This window comes from Aquarana catesbeiana, linkage group LG01 (assembly GCF_042186555.1).
Source record: "Aquarana catesbeiana isolate 2022-GZ linkage group LG01, ASM4218655v1, whole genome shotgun sequence".
Lineage (NCBI taxonomy): Eukaryota > Metazoa > Chordata > Amphibia > Anura > Ranidae > Aquarana > Aquarana catesbeiana.
The window spans coordinates 240,258,959-240,276,378 of NC_133324.1; the positions used below are offsets into that span (position 1 = coordinate 240,258,959).

At 39.4% G+C, this 17,420-nt stretch overlaps 1 protein-coding gene across 1 annotated transcript in view; it reads right to left on the reverse strand.

Annotated features, from left to right (window-relative positions):
• Nucleotides 1-674: 674 nt before the first annotated feature.
• Nucleotides 675-17,420, reverse strand: part of ATP2A2 (ATPase sarcoplasmic/endoplasmic reticulum Ca2+ transporting 2) — an 82,661-nt gene continuing 65,915 nt past the window's right edge. The window contains exon 21 of the mRNA XM_073626468.1: nt 675-1,462. Within this exon, the coding sequence (XP_073482569.1) occupies nt 1,449-1,462 (14 nt within the window). The 3' untranslated portion in view covers nt 675-1,448. The remainder of the gene's footprint in view (nt 1,463-17,420) is intronic.

Genomic DNA, 17,420 nt, shown 5'->3' on the forward strand with positions numbered 1-17,420 from the left:
ATTTCTTGGGGACACCCAGGTCACCAGAACTAGTGTGCCAATTGGAAGATTTCCCCTCTATTACTTTTCTGGGGACAACGCTAAATTTGGAATTTTCTTTTCCTTTCAATGATAATGGTAAACAGCATAATTAGAGAAGGTCAATTTCCTTAATGGGGGGCACAGACAGCAATAAAAACTGAGAAGCTTTTTATACCTCTCCACTCTATCCAAAACGAAAAAAAAAGTTTTGCCTTTAGTTATACTTTAAGGATTCCACAGCTGAGCTGAGAAAAATGTGTCAATCCTCTCAAGACCAGAAAAAGACTGATGTATGACAGTTGGATGCAGGAGTATTCAGGAGCTGGCGTAATGTTTTTGCCTTGTCAGTGTCCAAAACAACTGTAGATGGCGGTATAACCTAAATGTCATACTATCCTACAGTTGTGCGCCCCTCAATGGACGAAAAAGAAATGCATATAAAAAGGCATTTCCAAGCAAAAACGATAACATGTTGGGGTAGGGGGCTATAAGGAGATGAGGGAGGACTTCAATTGGCCATTAAAATTTGGTTGTGGAATGCCATCCCATGTATATGGCACAGGTTATAAAATGTGCACTAGGCCAGCTCTGAGATACTATAGAAACACATTAAAACCCAATTGTGCAAGAAAGACAACTCAGTCATAAAAGTCTATAGTAGAACAAACTTTTATTTACCTGAAACCATGATGTCTGTATGATGCTCATGTCAGCAACAACTGAATTTATTTACAATTGCCTAAAGGCCAAACATGCGTTTGCAGTAACTGACATTGTTTTCTTGTAACAGAAGCATCACAATAAGTCGTATTGCACCAAAATGTTATCTGCTTTATAATTTAATAAGTTACATTATTACAGTGTAAAAATGATATTTGCACACTTAAAACAAGTTTAAAAAAACCTAAAACTTATGAAATGGTGATTTGGAGATTTACATTTTAAACATTCAACATCTGTACCTTTTGATTGAGTTTATAAATAGAACAAGTGCATATTGTACATGCTGTTTATAAAGGAAATGATACAATACAGACATTTGGCTACTTACAACTGAAAGCATGCACTACAATGATATTGTACATGAATCAATGACATCTTACATGGCGAAACACAAACGTGGCTGCTCAAGATTTCTTCTTTGTCCATTTGATGTTAGAGGGTCCAAATACCTCATAGGAATCTGGTGCCCCTCAAAACAGCAAAAAAGATTAATATGCATTCAATATATGTTGCATCTTCACTGTGCATTGAATAAATCAAATTCACAGAATCTTCCAATTCTGCTGCTGTGTATTTTTTTCAGTTTAGCAAATTTTCAAAGCCCAATAGACATGCCTTTTCCTGTACCCATTAACTGCCTCTAAACACACACATGCACGCAACAAAGCAATCTTACATCTCTGCACAATTGTTTAAGGAGGGGATTACTCCAGTTGTTCTGAAAAGGAAAAAGAAATAGCATATCAGCGTTTAGAAGGCTGTAGAATGACGGTTTCAATTGTACAACAGAAAATCATATTGCTGAGCTTAGAGGCCTATGATCTATAAGCACTATTTGAAGTTTTAAAGCTAATCTGTAACCTTTTCTATACTACATTAAAAAGGGAAGTATCATAGTATGTAATTGTATATAATGTATCAAAACTGCCATGAATGTTTTTTTACATGGGTTTTCCTACAGTAAGTAAAGTGGATACTTCCCCTTAAGAGGAAAATATGATTACATTTGTAGGAGTAATTTGGGTGCACACTACCATCTACTAATCCTTGACCTACCTGTAGTATGCAAGATAATATGGAGAGGAAGGAGCCTTCATCATTACAGTAGAAATATCTACATTTTGATAAACTTGACAGCTATGGGAACAATATACCATCACTTTAGGTTTGTTTTTAGCAAACAAATGTAATAGTAAAATGTAAAAGGCAAATTATGACAAAACGTAACTAGAGTTTCAAAGGATGCCTTCAGTAGACACCCAGATAGAAGTGTTTTATTAGAGAACTTCAGGCTACAGGAGTGTCTAAGATATGTACAGAAGAGCAGATAAAAATCTGCCAAAAACATAATCCAGTTTTTGCAAAGGCCCAAATGCTTTCCTCCTCAAGTTCTTTTGGCTTCTGTTTTGCATGTCATTAAAAGAAGCCTGGGAGGAGTCTTTGGACACTCAAGACCACGCAGGCACACTTGAAGTAATTTACAGGGTGCTTTTAAAACAGATTGCTGAACTACAGCCAGATAGACAAGAAAAAATTATGGTATGCTGCCCTGCACCCTTTTCCACCTGTAACCTGAATTTCTTTTTAAACACATGCAGAAATGGGTTCTCCATGAATGTGCTCCCTCAAGATGGTATTAAGATGCAACAGTAATGGGTACAAAGACCACATATACCAGAACTCCAGGTTTCCTTTCACATTAAATAGTTAATTTGGGGCAGCTTGGCAGAACGCTCTAGTGCAGGGGTCTCAAACTGGCGGCCCTCCAGCTGTTGCAAAACTACAAGTCCCATGAGGCATTGCAAGGCTGACAGTTACAAGCATGACTTCCACAGGCAGAGGCATGATGGGACTTGTAGTTTTGCAACAGCTGGAGGGCCGTCAGTTTGAGACCCCTGCTCTAGTGGCTGAGGATGCTGTAATAGATTTTATTAGGTTTTCCCACACACAGTAAAAGCATGGTTGTCTTCCTGCACTGGTACAAGCAACCTCCCCTCTGCTGTTAGAAAGAGTGTCGCTTGTATGGCATTAGCACTTTTCAAGAACAACCTTGTATTTTTTTTTTTTTTTTTTTGAATGAACGAATAGAAGATTGACCAAGGTAAATATGGTGATGTCATCTGTCTGCTTCAACACCTCAGCCATTCAAAGAACGCTTTGTTCTATTAATAATTAATAAAGGCATTTCCTAAATGGCAGAGATGCCATACAGACCCTATTTCTGTCCAGCAGCAGAGGGGAAGTTGCTTGTATCAGTGCAGGAAGACCATGTCACTTACAGTATGTAGCAAAGATACAGAATCCCCAGCAGCCAGACTGCTCTGCCATGTAAATAATTTGTTTGAGCAAAGCTGGCCAAAAAAAACTATTTAAAAAAGGAAAGGAAACTTGGGATTCTGGTTCAGCTCCTGTTGTCCATGTAAATATGGAATTTTATGACATTGTGCTATTATAGATGGCGTAAATTTAACTCTCCAGCAAGCGAGTCCAAAAAATACTATATAGTGAATATTGTATATTGAAAAAAGTAAAAATATACCCCTAAAATTCTATTCTAGTATTTCTTAGAACACAATGATTTTCTTGATTTAAAAACGTAACAGTAATGTTGTGTAATCTTAAATATACACCACCACCAAGGTTAATAGCATTCAGGTGCACAGTGAATTTCAAAATGGCAAACATTTTCATTAGTCAATGTGTAGGTGAAAAAGTGTGTTAATTTTCCCAGTTTGAACAGTAGAGGTGTGCGATGTTAAGAATGAAAATAAGTGAATGGGTAATTTATCACACGTTGTTATGGCATTTGTTCAGATTATTAGCAAGTGGTAGGTTCTCAGGATCTCTTTGATATGATCACAGGTGAGACATGGTGACCTTAGTCATATAGGAATCAGATGTATGCCAGTTGGAGGCATTGCACATATTTAACTCACAAAAGAAAAATGACATATGAAATTGGTTGTGGACAAAAGCTCAATTTTTTTACCTCAAAATGTTTAAAAACACCAATCTCAGCATTGTGAGCCAAACTAGATTTAATACAAGAGATGTATTTTATCCGTTATCCGCTCAAAAGCCAGTGAAGCACATAGTGATTATTTTATAATTAGTACAGCATAAAGCTGGATTTACTGAAAATCATGCAACTCGGATTACAACCTACATTCGATAAGCACAACTTCTGGAGTCAGGCCATTAATTAAAATTCCCGGATAAGCTATGAAGTTGGATAATATGAGTAACATTACTATCCTGCTAATAAGTGATATACTGGTAAATAATGTCCATCATGACTGAGGTTGTGTACAAAAACCATTAAGCTCTGGACTGACTAGTTACATATAGGGGTCGACCGATTATAGGTGACCGATATTCACTTTTTTGAAGAATTGGTATTGGTAACAAACTTACCGTCATTGCTTCAAGTGGTTGTACCGGGGTGATACCTGCACCTGCAGACATTACCCCGGGACCATTCTTTATAGCGGATGGTCGGCTTTCTAATAACAACCAGTACAGCCAAGTAGCCACTTGGCCGTTATCACAAGTAGCGGGAGGGAATGCCCCCCCCTTCTGCCGCTCAGCCTGGGTCTCCCGTCCCACGGGGAGGCCCAAACGACCAGCCGGCACCTCCGCTGGCCGGCCAGAGACCCGAACAAAGCTGATTTGTTTGTTCAGGCCTCGGATCTAGTAACCCGGAAGCAATGTCATGACATCACTTCCGGATTACTCTCATCCTATAGGCTCCAGTTTTAAAAAATAGAAAGTATTCAAAAACGCTGATCTTGGCATTTCGAATACTTAAAGTGGGGTTCCACTCAAATTTTTAACTTAATCTTACCCCCTTCAGTTAATTGCATAGATGTTCAAATGTCACACGAAAACATTTTTTATCGCTGTAATTACCTTTATATTGTACTTTATTGTGGCACTTCCTGTCTCTCCTCCCATGGGAGTAGGCGTGTTTATTGCCTTTCCCCGACGCCGCACTGTCTCCTGGGAGCTTAGTGTCAGGCTTCCCAAGATTCAGTGGGGAAACAATGCTCATGCACGTGAACAAGCTGTGAATGAACAGCATTCACCGCATCCCGGAAATCAATGCTTGTGGGCTTCACATGCCCACAAGCAAGATGGAAACAGCCAGCATCACATTTTTTAAGTTATTCTTCAGTACGAAAACAGACAGAGGCGGAAATATTACACCCAAACTGAGTATTATTTTGGGATTAGCAAAGTGTCTCAATGACCTAAAAAAAAAAAAAAAAAAAAAAAAGGATTGGTCGCCGGACTCACGCTTTAAGTGCAGTGGAGGGGTTTGGGGTCTTATAGACCCAAATTCCTCCATAAAGAGTACCTGTCACTGCCTATTACTGTCACAAGGGATGTTTACTTGTGACAGCAATTAAAGTGATAAAAAAAAAATGTAAAATGGACAGTGTAAAAATAAAAACTTTTAAATATACTTCCTGTACCTCAAGACACAGCAGGAGCTTAGGGAACTGAACAAGTGGCTGAGAAATTGGTGTAGGGAAGAGGGGTTCGGGTTCCTGGAAAACTGGGCTGACTTCTGAGTCAGTTACCAGTTCTTTAGTAAGGACGGACTGCACCTTAATGGGGATGGTACAGTCATATTGGGAAGAAAGATATCAACAAAGTTGGAGGGTCTTTTAAACTAGGTATTGGGGAGGGGGTCAGAGGAAGCAATAGCCGGCAGTGAGCCTAGGACAGAGGGTAATAGTGGAGTCAGTAGTGATAATACAGCTGTCACTTCCAATCCTGGGGTGAATGCAAGGATCATTTGAAAACAAAGCCCGAGTAAAACTAAGGTGAAGTTAACCACTTCAGTCCCAGAAGGATTTACCCCCTTTCCTGACCAGAGCACTTTTATGCGATATGGCACTGCGTTGCTTTAACTGACAATTGCACGGTCGTGCGACGTTGCACCCAAAAAAAAAAAAAAAAAAAAAAAAACACATGTACGTCCACACATAGAGCTTTCTTTTGGTGGTATTTGGTCACCTCTGCGGTTTTTATTTTTGCGCTATAAAACAAAAAAAGAGTGTAAATTTTGAAAAAAAAAAAGCAACATTTTTTTACTTTTTGCTATAATAAATATCCTCAAAAAATATATATATATTAAAAAAAAAAAATTTCTTTCTCAGTTTAGGTCGATATGTATTCTTCTACATATTTTTGGTTAAATAAATAAAAAAATTTAACAAATAACAATAAGCATATATTGATTGGTTTGCACAAAAGTTATAGCGTCTACAAAACAGGGGATAGATTTATGGTAGTATTTTTATTATTTTTTTTATCAGTAAGGGCGGCTATTTGCGATTTTTATCATGACTGCGACATTACGGCAGATACATTGGACACTTTTGACACATTTTGGGACCATTGTCATTTATACAGCGATCAGTGCTAGGAAGGGGTTAAACACTAGGGGGCGATCAAGGGGTTAAGCGTGTCCTAGGGAATGATTCTAACTGTAGAGGGGATTGTCTCACTAGAACATGACAGAGATCATTGCTCCCGATGACAGGGAACAATAGATCTCTGTCATGTTGCTAGGCAGAACAGGGAAATGCCCTGTTTACATAGGCATCGCCCCGTTCTGCCGCTCTGTGACACAATCACAGGCCTCGGTGGACATAGACTCCACGGGTCACGCTCACAGAGTACGCGGCCACTATGCCGCAATTTAAAGGGGACGTACCTGTACACCCATTTGCCCAGCCGTGCCATTGTGCCGACATATATTGTCGTGCGCTGGTCGGCAAGGGGGTAATATGCACCCATACAGCACTGAGAGGCGCATACACAAATGCTAGGAGCCTAGCTAAGAAAATGGAGGCACTGGAGCTGCTTTGAGGAGGACTTAGACTTTGTGGGTATAACGGAAACTTGGTTTGATAGCTCACATGAGTGGCTGGCAAATATCCAGGGATATTCGTTGCATCGGAAAGACAGGGAAGGTAGAAAAAGGGCGAGGGGTGTGTCTATAATGTTAAAAATTATGCAAAGGTGGTAGAGAGGAGCGACATTGTGAATGGCACGAGGGGTGAAATCAGTATGGGTAGAACTTCAAAGAGAAGTGGGAAATTAATAATGGGGGGTATGTTATAGGCCCCCCAAACTGGGGGAGGAGGAGCAGGACCTACCATCACAGTTAGAAATGGCAGCGAGGCAGGGAAATGTCATCATAATGGGGGACTTCAATTATCCCGATACTGACTGGTCAGAGGGGACAGCTCACTCATTAAAGGCCCATCATTCCATGAATGTCTTACAGGACAACTTCATGGCTCAATTGGTGGATTCCCCAACAAGAAAGAATGCTTCGCTAGATTAATTAATTATGAACAATCCTAATCTGATCTCAGATGTGTAAATATGGGATAATATGGGATCTAGCAATCACTGGATTATCACATTTAACGTAAAACATAGAAAAAGGAGGGACATAGGTAGCACAAGAACACTAAATTCCAAACAAGCCAGTTTTTCTGAACTGCGGCCATTACTACATGACATCAATTGGGACCAAATCCTAGATACATTAAAACACGGAAGAAAAATGGGAACGCTTTAGGAGCATATTAAAACAAAAATGTATCACACAGTGCATTCCAATGGGCAATAAATATAGCAGAGCGAAGGTGAAACCTGGGTGGCTAAACCGTAATGTAAAAGCCTCATTAAAGAAAAAAATGGCCTTTAACCACTTCAATACCGGGCCTATTCTGGCACTTCTCTCCTACATGTAAAAATCATTTTTTTGCTAGAAAATTACTCAGAACCCCCAAACATTATATATTTTTTTTAGCAGACACCCTAGGGAATAAAATGTCGGTCATTGCAACCTTTTATCTTGCATGGTATATATGTGTGGTTTGAACAGCGTTTACATATGTGGGCAGGACTTACATGTGTTTCGCTTCTGAACGCGAGCAACCGGGGACAGAGGCGTTTTAAATTTTTTTTACACTTTTTTTTACATTTTTTTTTTAATCACTTTTATTCCTATTACAAGGAATGTAAACATCCCTTGTAATAGGAATCTATTGTGACAGGTCCTCTTTATGAGAGAGATGCGGGGTGCATCCCCTCCCGTCGCCTATAAGAACGATCAAGCGGCGGAACTGACGCTATGATCGTTCTTATCGTGCACAGAATCGCCAGCTGGAAAGAATGATATCTGAATGATGCCTGTAGCTATATCATTCAGATATCCCCTCACAAAGTCAAGGACGTCATGACGCCCTAAGGTATTGAAGTGGTTAAACAATATAAAGGGGATGGGTCACTATCAGCATTCCAACACTACAAGGAATGCAATAAGAGGTGCAAGAACGCAATCAGGGTGCCAAAAAAGACTACGAGAAACAGAGGAGAGCAAAAAAAAATCCAAAGAAATTTTTTAGATATATTAACAGTAAAAAGGCAAAATCAGAGCACATTGCCCACATAAAAGACGAGGATGGGTATGGATGACACAGAGAAAGCAACTGTCCTAAATGCCTTCTGTTCAGTCTTTACACTTTACAAAGGAAAAGGAGGAGGAGTATACTGACCGCGACAGTACTGTTAGTGACACATCACAGGGCATACCCTCGTGGCTAACAGAGGCCGGAGCGAAAGACTAGATAAACTTAATACAAATAAATAGCCAAGACCAGATGGCTTACACCTGAGAGTCCTCAGAGAACTCAGTCAGGTTATAGCCAGACCATTGTTCCTAATCTTTGTGGACAGCATACTGACAGGACTGGTACCAGCTGATTGGAGAAAAGCCAATGTGGTACCAATATTTAAAAAAGGACAGAAAAATCCCCTGGAAAATACAGACCAGTCATCCTAACATCAGTCGTTGGTAAATTATTGAAGGGTATAAGGCACTATATCCTTAAATTTACTGAGGGAAAAAAGTAAGTAATAATCAGCATGGGTTTACAAAAGGTCATTCCTGCCAGACCAATCTGCTAATATTCTAAGAGGAATAGAGGTTCCTAGATAGGGGGAGGCCTGTGGACCTGGATTTTGCAAAGGCATTCGCTGCAGTTCCCCAGAAGGGCGTAATCTACAAGCTGAGGTCCGCAGGCGTGGACCATAAGGTCTATTCTTGGGTAAAAAAACTGGTTACAGGGGCTTGTCCAAAGGGTGGTGATAAATAACATGTACTCAGACTGTTCTGGAATGGTAAGTGGGGTGCCCCAAGGTTCTGCCTTGGGACCAATTTTATTCATAAATGATATAGAGGATGGGATAAATAGCTTAATCTTAGTTTTTGCGGATGACACAAAAATAAGCAGGGCAATAACTTCACATCAGGAGATAGAAATTTTACAGAAAGACCTGAACAAAATAATGGAGTGGGCGAATACATGGCAAATGAGGTATAATGTGGAAAAATGTAAAGTAATGCACTTGGGGGCAAAAAACAAATGCAAACTACTCATTAGGGGGAGAACAGCTGGGGGAATCAAGGATGGATAAAGATCTGGGGGTCCTAGTAGATGACAGATTGAGTAATAGCTTGCCATGTCAACCTGCAGCTACCAAAGCCAGCAGAATATTAGCATGCATAAAAAGTGGATATACTCAAGGGATCAAAATTTTAATCCTGCTACTTTATAAAACTCTGGTTAGGCCACATCTGGAGTATTCTGTCCAGTTCTGGTTCCAGCCCACAAAAGGGATGTGCTGGAACTGGAGAGAGTCCAAAGAAGGGCAACAAAACTATTAAGGGGACTGGAGGACCTCCATTATGAGGAACGACTGCAAACAATCTATTCTCCCTGGAGAAAATGCTTAAGAGTGGACATGATAGTGATTTACAAATACCTCAATGGCAATCCCAGCATAGGAAAAAAACGATTCAGTCTCAAGTAGTGTAAGATTGCACACAATGAGATTGGAGAAGCGGTTTAAACTTAAACTACGCAGGGGGTTTTTCACTGTCAGGGCAATAAGGATATGGAACTCTTCCACAATTGGTGGTGGTTTCAATGGGAGTATGGATATTTTTAAGAGATTCTTGGATGTGCATCTTAAAGAGCACAACAGACAGGGATATGAGAAATAATTATAGACACTGACACATGTGCACCCACACAGGTTGAACTGGATGGACTATTATCATTACTATTCAACCTTTCAAACAAGGAAGGCGCCGCTCCAGGCGAGCAGTCACTACAGTCCGAATGCGCTGGGTGCAAGCCACGGCCCGCCACCGATGATCAATAGGAAGAAAAGAATGGCTGTACACCACAGGGACGTTCCAATGATTTTATCCCAAAAATAGCAATAAACAGCCAACAAAGACATTGTCCGGACCCAGGAGGTGACGTGTGCTTTTCACACTGACCTCAGTGCTTCTTCAGTTCTTTGAAGAAGCACTGAGGTCATTGTGAAACGCACGCGTCACCTCCTGGGTTCGGACACTGTCTTTGTTGGCTGTTTATTGCCATTTTTTGGAATAAAGTCATTGGAACGTTCCTGTGGTGTGCAGCTGTTCTTTTCTTCCTTTTTATTCAACCTTACCCAATATGTAACTATGTAATATCAGCACCTGATAAAAAAGGCAGCCGAAAGATCGGTATAGGCCCTGAAAAAACTATATCGGTCGACTCCTAGTTACATACACTCACAAAAACGCATTGTGCTTGAATGGCATAACACAATCACAGGACTTTTACCAGACAAAGAACCAGTACTTCATATCTAAGAAAGAGGTGCATATCATGGTCAATTTGTGTTTGGCTCCACAAACAATTACAAATGACACTACTGAAAATTAGACCTTTCTGGTGTCAGAATAGACCAATTTCCACTAGTTCGCTTTGCGTGATGAATGTTAAATATTTGATTGTATTCAAAATGTCAGAGTCATGTGACACCATAATGCCACGTGCACAGGATAGATATTTCCCTTTACGTTTTATGAGACTAAGAGGGCTTAAGAGGGCCTCAAAAAAAAAAAGAAAAAGTAGCGTAGGAACCTTTTTCAAAGTCGTTGCGACTTGAGTTGCAACGATTTGAACGGTTCTATTGCCGGCAATGGGGTGCTACTTGTCGTACGATTTTGAACTGTCAAATGGCACTGGTGCGAACCAGGGCTAAACCAGCTATTTGTTAACAGTTGCCAATAGGGCAGTTTGCCTCTTGTTGAAATATGTGAGATGGACTTCACCAAACATATCAGTGTTTGAACATATTGCTTTCTTTTAGCTATCCACAGGAAATCTAGCTATTTATCAAGCAGACCACTGCAATAAAAACTGGTGAAAGGAAAAGCATCTCTGTTGCATATAACAACTAACCAGGCGTCAGTTTTAACATCTAAAGTTCAACAAGAAAACCAATCTCATAAGTTTCCATACATGAGTTAAAAAAAAAAAAAAAAATACATAACTGCTCATTACATATTCAAGCTAATGAACTGAAAAAAAGTGGCTTATCCTTTTTTTTAATAATCTCTAGAGTAGTTATAGAAGAGGGACAGGCTGCTATATAGACGACCACGGTAGAACACACACATGTATAAGAAACATGGCCATAAAGATATGGAACAGTAAGCGTATAAAATTCCAATCACCACTAAAAAAAAAAAAAAATCAATAAAAAAAGTAGTCCCTTTAAATTACCTTATTTTTCTTTATACACTGTGTTAAAAAAGGTTTTATAATTCTTAAAAAACAGTGACTCATCACTAGTACAGTTAGCAGCATTTAGGCAAAAAGGTATTGCCTAATAAGCCTGAATATAGTTCCTTCCTGTGCCTTATAACACACTGCTTTGCATAAGGGGACTGCAAATCGAACCAGGATGGTATTACTGCTATTCCAGAGGCTACTGCTGCAAGTCAATGGCCTAATCTAGTGCACATTATTAGGATCATGACTTACATTTACCTTGGCCTTTTTGACTGTGTATCTACAATAGTTTCCACCACAGTTTAGTACTAATTTGATACCTAAATCCCATTATGAAAGAATTATGGTTCATCTCTAAGGAATGTTATCAACTTGTTTACTCTGTCTTTAAAGTTTAATGGAAACATTAAAGAGAACTTTTAAAATAGGTCTCAAATTAAAATGCATTTTTTCTTACTTAAAATGGAGGCAATTAGGTAAAATAGTATGAAAGATTGATGAAATGCAATGGAAAAAGTCATACAAGACTTTCCTGGCAGCTTAAATGTATCAGACTGTGCAGTTAAACACAGCTTGGTCACTAGGAATGCTTGCTTTTACTCTAACCATTTATGGACATAGTAGGCTTGAACCTCTTTCTAGCAAAAACGCTTTCACTTGCACTTCTAAAGAAGGCAGCTAGCTGTACCAGCATCTGTAACTAAATGCATTAGGAAACAGCGGTGCAGCTTAAAGTTCACCAAAAAAAAAAAAAAAAAAAAAGATTCCAGATGGAGCAAAAAAGAGCTAAAATGACTTGTACCTGTAGATGCACTTTTTGCCTAAGAAACTGATACTCTTTTCCCAAAACTGAACATTAAGTTTCCTAAATTGTGAATGGTTTAATATCCTACAATTACCAGAATGAGCAGTAAAAATTGGATATCTGCTTTTAGGACCATTTAATGTTCTGTGGCTTACAACATAAATACATCTTAAACCACAAGTTCAAGTCAAGCACATGTTTAAAAGAAGAGTGAGTAAAACTGAACTCCAGCCACAACTTCGCCTGGCACACCTGTTCAGCCTCTATAGACCAGAGCAATTTTTTTTACATTTTCTGCTATGGACCGGTTTATTGTTTATTCAGCAATCTCTTGGTCATAACTAAAGAGAACATGGTAATACATATAATTGTTTACGGATAAATAAGGCTTTTTTATGATATTGTATAGACATTAAAAATGCATGAAACTAAATAAAAACACATTTTGTGAGAAGTGTTCATTTAAAAATAAAATGTGTTACTGCACAGAAAAAAAAAAGTATGCACTTTATTCTGTCCTGTTTAAAATTACGCTAAAATTAGGATTCCGATTGTAAATTATTTTGCAATGCTTCCTAAATACATTTTTTGGTTTTTTTAATGTTGTGCACTTTTAAAAATGGGACAAAATATAAAAAAAATTAAAAAGTTTAAATATTAACAGTAATAAAATAGGGAGAAAAAAAAGCAGAAAAATTATTAACTGTAGGAGGACAATAAAGAGTTTGAAGTAAACAAAGGGTTAAAGGATGCATTCACATTTCGTAACATGTTTCAGGGTGTAACATGTTATGAACATGCCAGCCCCCGCACCTCCCAGATCCCAGCTGTGGCAGCTAGCGGGGTTCTTCTCCTGCCCCACTAGCTGTCACAGTTTTGGAAAAAATGTGGCCGAGCAGGGCTCCGTCTGCCCAGCCGCAGTACTGATTGACAGGGCTCTGTGCATGGAAAAGTACAATTTCCAGCAGCCTTTGTGGCTGTCGATTTGTAGGTTTCAATGAACTACCACGGCGCTGTGGAGCGCCAAGGTAGTTCATTCATGCTTCCTGTCAAATTATATCTGCTTACCTGTACGGGATGTATGGGCAAGCAGATACACTGGCAGATCTGCTGGAGACCTGCATGGCTCCAGCAATCTACTGATCGCTGGTGCAATGCTTTACAGCCTATAAAATAATAAATGCACATTTTTTTTTTGCCTACAAAAGGAGGTGCATTTATTATTTTTTCCCAAAAAGTGAACCCGTTCTTTAAAATCACTCTTTTACTTGTCAGTTTGCTTTAACAGATATAATTTGCAGATCGAAGTACATCCCTTTGATCTGCAGCCAAATTAACGAAATGATACAAAAGCAGCATTGTTACTTTGTATCTTTCCATATCTGGAGCAGTATTTATAAACACGGATTTGGACTGCTTTTTTTTTTTACATCTGCAGCTGCTGACACTTTTGCAGAGTGCACAGTAATCCTGGCTTTGATCAAAGCAGACAATTGCTATATATGGGGGGGGGGGGGGGGGGGGGGTTCCCAGCAGCAGGGCAGCAACACTTGACTTGCTACACAAGTCCTGTATACAATGGTGTTTTTTGGGAGTGTCTAGCATGCCCAAAGTCTGGAACTAGTTAAAGACAGAATAGTGTAAAATTTGAATTTCCCACAAGCTATTTTGATATTAGTGCTGGGTTCATAACAAATAATTGGTGTACTGATATTAACAGTGTTTGTCAGTGTTATTTTCTTGCACTGGATATTTCTACTATATATTGTATCTTAACCACTTGAAGATCAGGCCTTTATCTGACACTTCTTACATACATGTAAAAATCTGTATTTTTTGCATGAAAATTACTTAGAACCCACAACCGTTATGTTTTGGTTTTTTTTGGTGGGTGGGTGTTGCAATAATTTTTTGGAAAAAAAAAAAAAACACACACACTTTAATGAATTTTAATACATAAAAGCACACTCTAATACCCAAATGTTTGATAAAATATAAAAGATGATGCTACTTCGAGTAAATAGATACCAAACATGTCACTCTTGCGCACACCTGTGGAACAGCGACAACCTATGTACATTATATTATTCATATGCGATGCTTTAAAGCCTTTACAGCTTACCACTTTAGATGTACAAATGAGGTCTGATGATAGAATTATTGCTTTCAATCTGACGTTCGTGGTGCGATCACTATATACATACCGATGAAGGACAGACATGTGCGTTCGCCTTTGCGCACCAGCACGGGGAGGCATCATCCAGGTCTAACCACATAAAGTCCCACAAATGGTATGTTGCCTGGTGGCAAATGGTTAAATCCTTAATAAATATTTAAAATAAAAAATTGAATTTCCAATGTTTCTTTGCTGACTCGCTTTTCAGTTGTGTAACTAGGACAGGAAGTTTGTAGAATTTCTACAGCAAGGGAACAGATAATTAAAAGAAGCTTGGGGTTATTAAAAAAAAAAAAAAAAAAAAAAAAAACAAACACACAACACATACATACTCACTTCTTTGTTGCAGCTGTCCTACATTGGTCTCCAAGACTGAGAACTAAGGGATCACATGACTGCCGTTTGTTCAGTTCTCAATCTTAAGCCCCATACACACTATTCGATTTTCTGCAGATTTTTGTCTTCAAATCTACCAAAACCATGTAGTGCAAGGGCCTGCCTAAATACATACAAATTGAAACTCTTATGCCGCGTACACACGGTCGGATTCTTCGGCGGGAAATGTTCGATGGGAGCTTGTTGTAAATTCCGATCATGTGTACACAATTCCGACGCACAAAGCACTCGGGCTTTCACACTGGATGGAGTGAGAGGCGGTTTGCAGGCACTATAGCACCTGTAAAGCACCTCAGTGTGAAAGCAGCCTTAAGGTTTGACCTCATATTATATGATTTTGGTAAATCGGAAGACAAAAACGTGCAGAAAATCTAATAGTGTGTATGGGGCTTTAGAGCAGAGAGTATTGACGGTCACCAGGCAGGAGAGGGGTGATGCAGCTGGCTCCGGCTCTCACCTGAGCACTCAGAGCTGGAGCCTGCTGTCAAATAGGCAGTTGGGTGGATCCCAACAATATGGTTGGGGTCCTTTGAGAGACTGGATCCGCCCTGTGACATCAGCTGACAGGGTCTTTAGGAGTAAGTTCACTCCTGTGACCCAGAATAGAAGTATAGCCAAAAAAAAAGCTTTAGCCATACTTCACTTTCGAAGTATGGAAGGTGGTAAAGGTTTGGAACCTTAAGTTTTTGTTTTTGTAGTAGTACAAGACGACCCCCCCCCCCCCCCCCCCTCCAACATTTCTTCTCCGGCAACAGAACATTGTAGTAGAAGTCCAGTAGCTCATAAAAACAAAAAACAAAAAAAACAAAACACACACACAACCCACACTCGTGTGATGAACTGCAGTAAGCACCATAAATGTCCTTCCAAAAAGCCCATGTGCACAACATCTGTGGCAGTACCTAAATTTAAATATCTGAATTCTGTGTTAGGACACAGCTAAGATTTGTTCCAGAAACATTACTAATTTTCAACCAGCTTTCGATTTAAAAAAGGATAATTTACTGTTAAAAAGGTGCCTAGATCAACCAAAAGATTTGTGGAATATTGCCATAATAACCACTTCAGCCCCGGAAGAATTTACCCACTTCCTAACCAGGCCATTTTTTGCGATATGGCACTGCCTCGCTTTAACTGAAAATTGCGCGGTCGTGCGACATTATACTCAATAAAATGGAGCGACAATTAAGAAAAAAAATTAATGAATAAATAAAAACACTATTTTTACTTTCTGCTATAAAACATTTCCAAGGAAAAAAAAAAAAAAAGTAAAAACAAAAAATGTATTCATCAGTTTAGGATATGTTTTCTGCTACATATTGTTGGGGGAAAAAATAAATAAAATTACAATAAGCGTATATTGATTGGTTTCCGCAAACGTTATCACGTCTAAAAAATATGGGATAGATTTATGGCATTTATTATTTTATCTTTTTTACCAGTAATGGAGCCGATCAGCGATTTTTAGCGGGACTGCGACATTGCGGTGAACAGATCAGACATTTGACACTTTTTGTGGAACCAGTGACATTATTACAGTAATCAGTGCTAAAAATATGCACTGTTATTGTACTGACACTGGCAGGGAAGGGGTTAACATCATGAGCGATCAAGGGGTTAAATGTGTTCCCAGTTTGTGTTTTTTTAAACTGTATGGGGGACTGTGACGGGGAAAAACACAGATCTGTCTTCCTGCATAGCAGGAAGACAGGATCTGTGTGATCTCCCCTGTCAGAACGGAGATCTGCCTTGTTTACACAGGCAGATCCCCATTCTTCTGTCGCTGCGGGGAACGATCACGGGTTGCCAACTGACATAGAGTCTGCCGGACCAGCTGATTGGCTCCCCCTGCTGGCCAATGGGAGCGCGCGCCCACATAAGTGAGTTCCATCTACAGCAATTTGTGGGAACGAGCCACCTTGACGTAGTGCATTAAAGGAGGAAGGTCGGGAAGAATTTGAAGAAACTCTGGGCAAAACAAAATACATATATGATGCAGTTTATCAATACCCTTAACATCCTGTTGATCCTGGCAGTAAATCTGTAATTTTGTACAGCTCTAGAGCAGAGGCTTGGGAGCAAGCACGCAGTGGTGCCCCCAGGGCAAGTGGCTTTCTTGAGGGGGCACTGCTCTAGGGGGAGGAGCCAGGAGCACCTGAAAATAAAAGGATCGGAGCTGCTCTGTGCAAAATCATTGCACAGAGCAGGCAAGTAGAACGTTTGTTATTTTTTTATTTTTTTTAAAAAGCTTTAATACCACTTTAACAAGGCAAAATGGGAGATATTTGCACAACAACATTAGAATTTGGGTTTACATACACTTTAAGGCTGCATTAGGGTTATAGGGCCAAAATAAAGATCAGCTCCATTCAGCACTCTTTACATCCAGAAGCTCAGTCCTTTTATTGCAGTTTAGTTTTTGGGAGATTTGAGATCTAGATGGTGGAGAATTACACCAATTTGAGACTTGTGGGTTCTGTGCATACTCCTCCTTAACCAAATAAAATATTTAAAATTATAGCTAATCGAAAGGAGTGTTTGAACACCCATAATGTAAGAGTATGTGGAGAAAAAAAGTTGGGAACAAGGTTTAAAGTCAGCAGCTGACTTAGCCTACCAGGACTTTACAAACAAA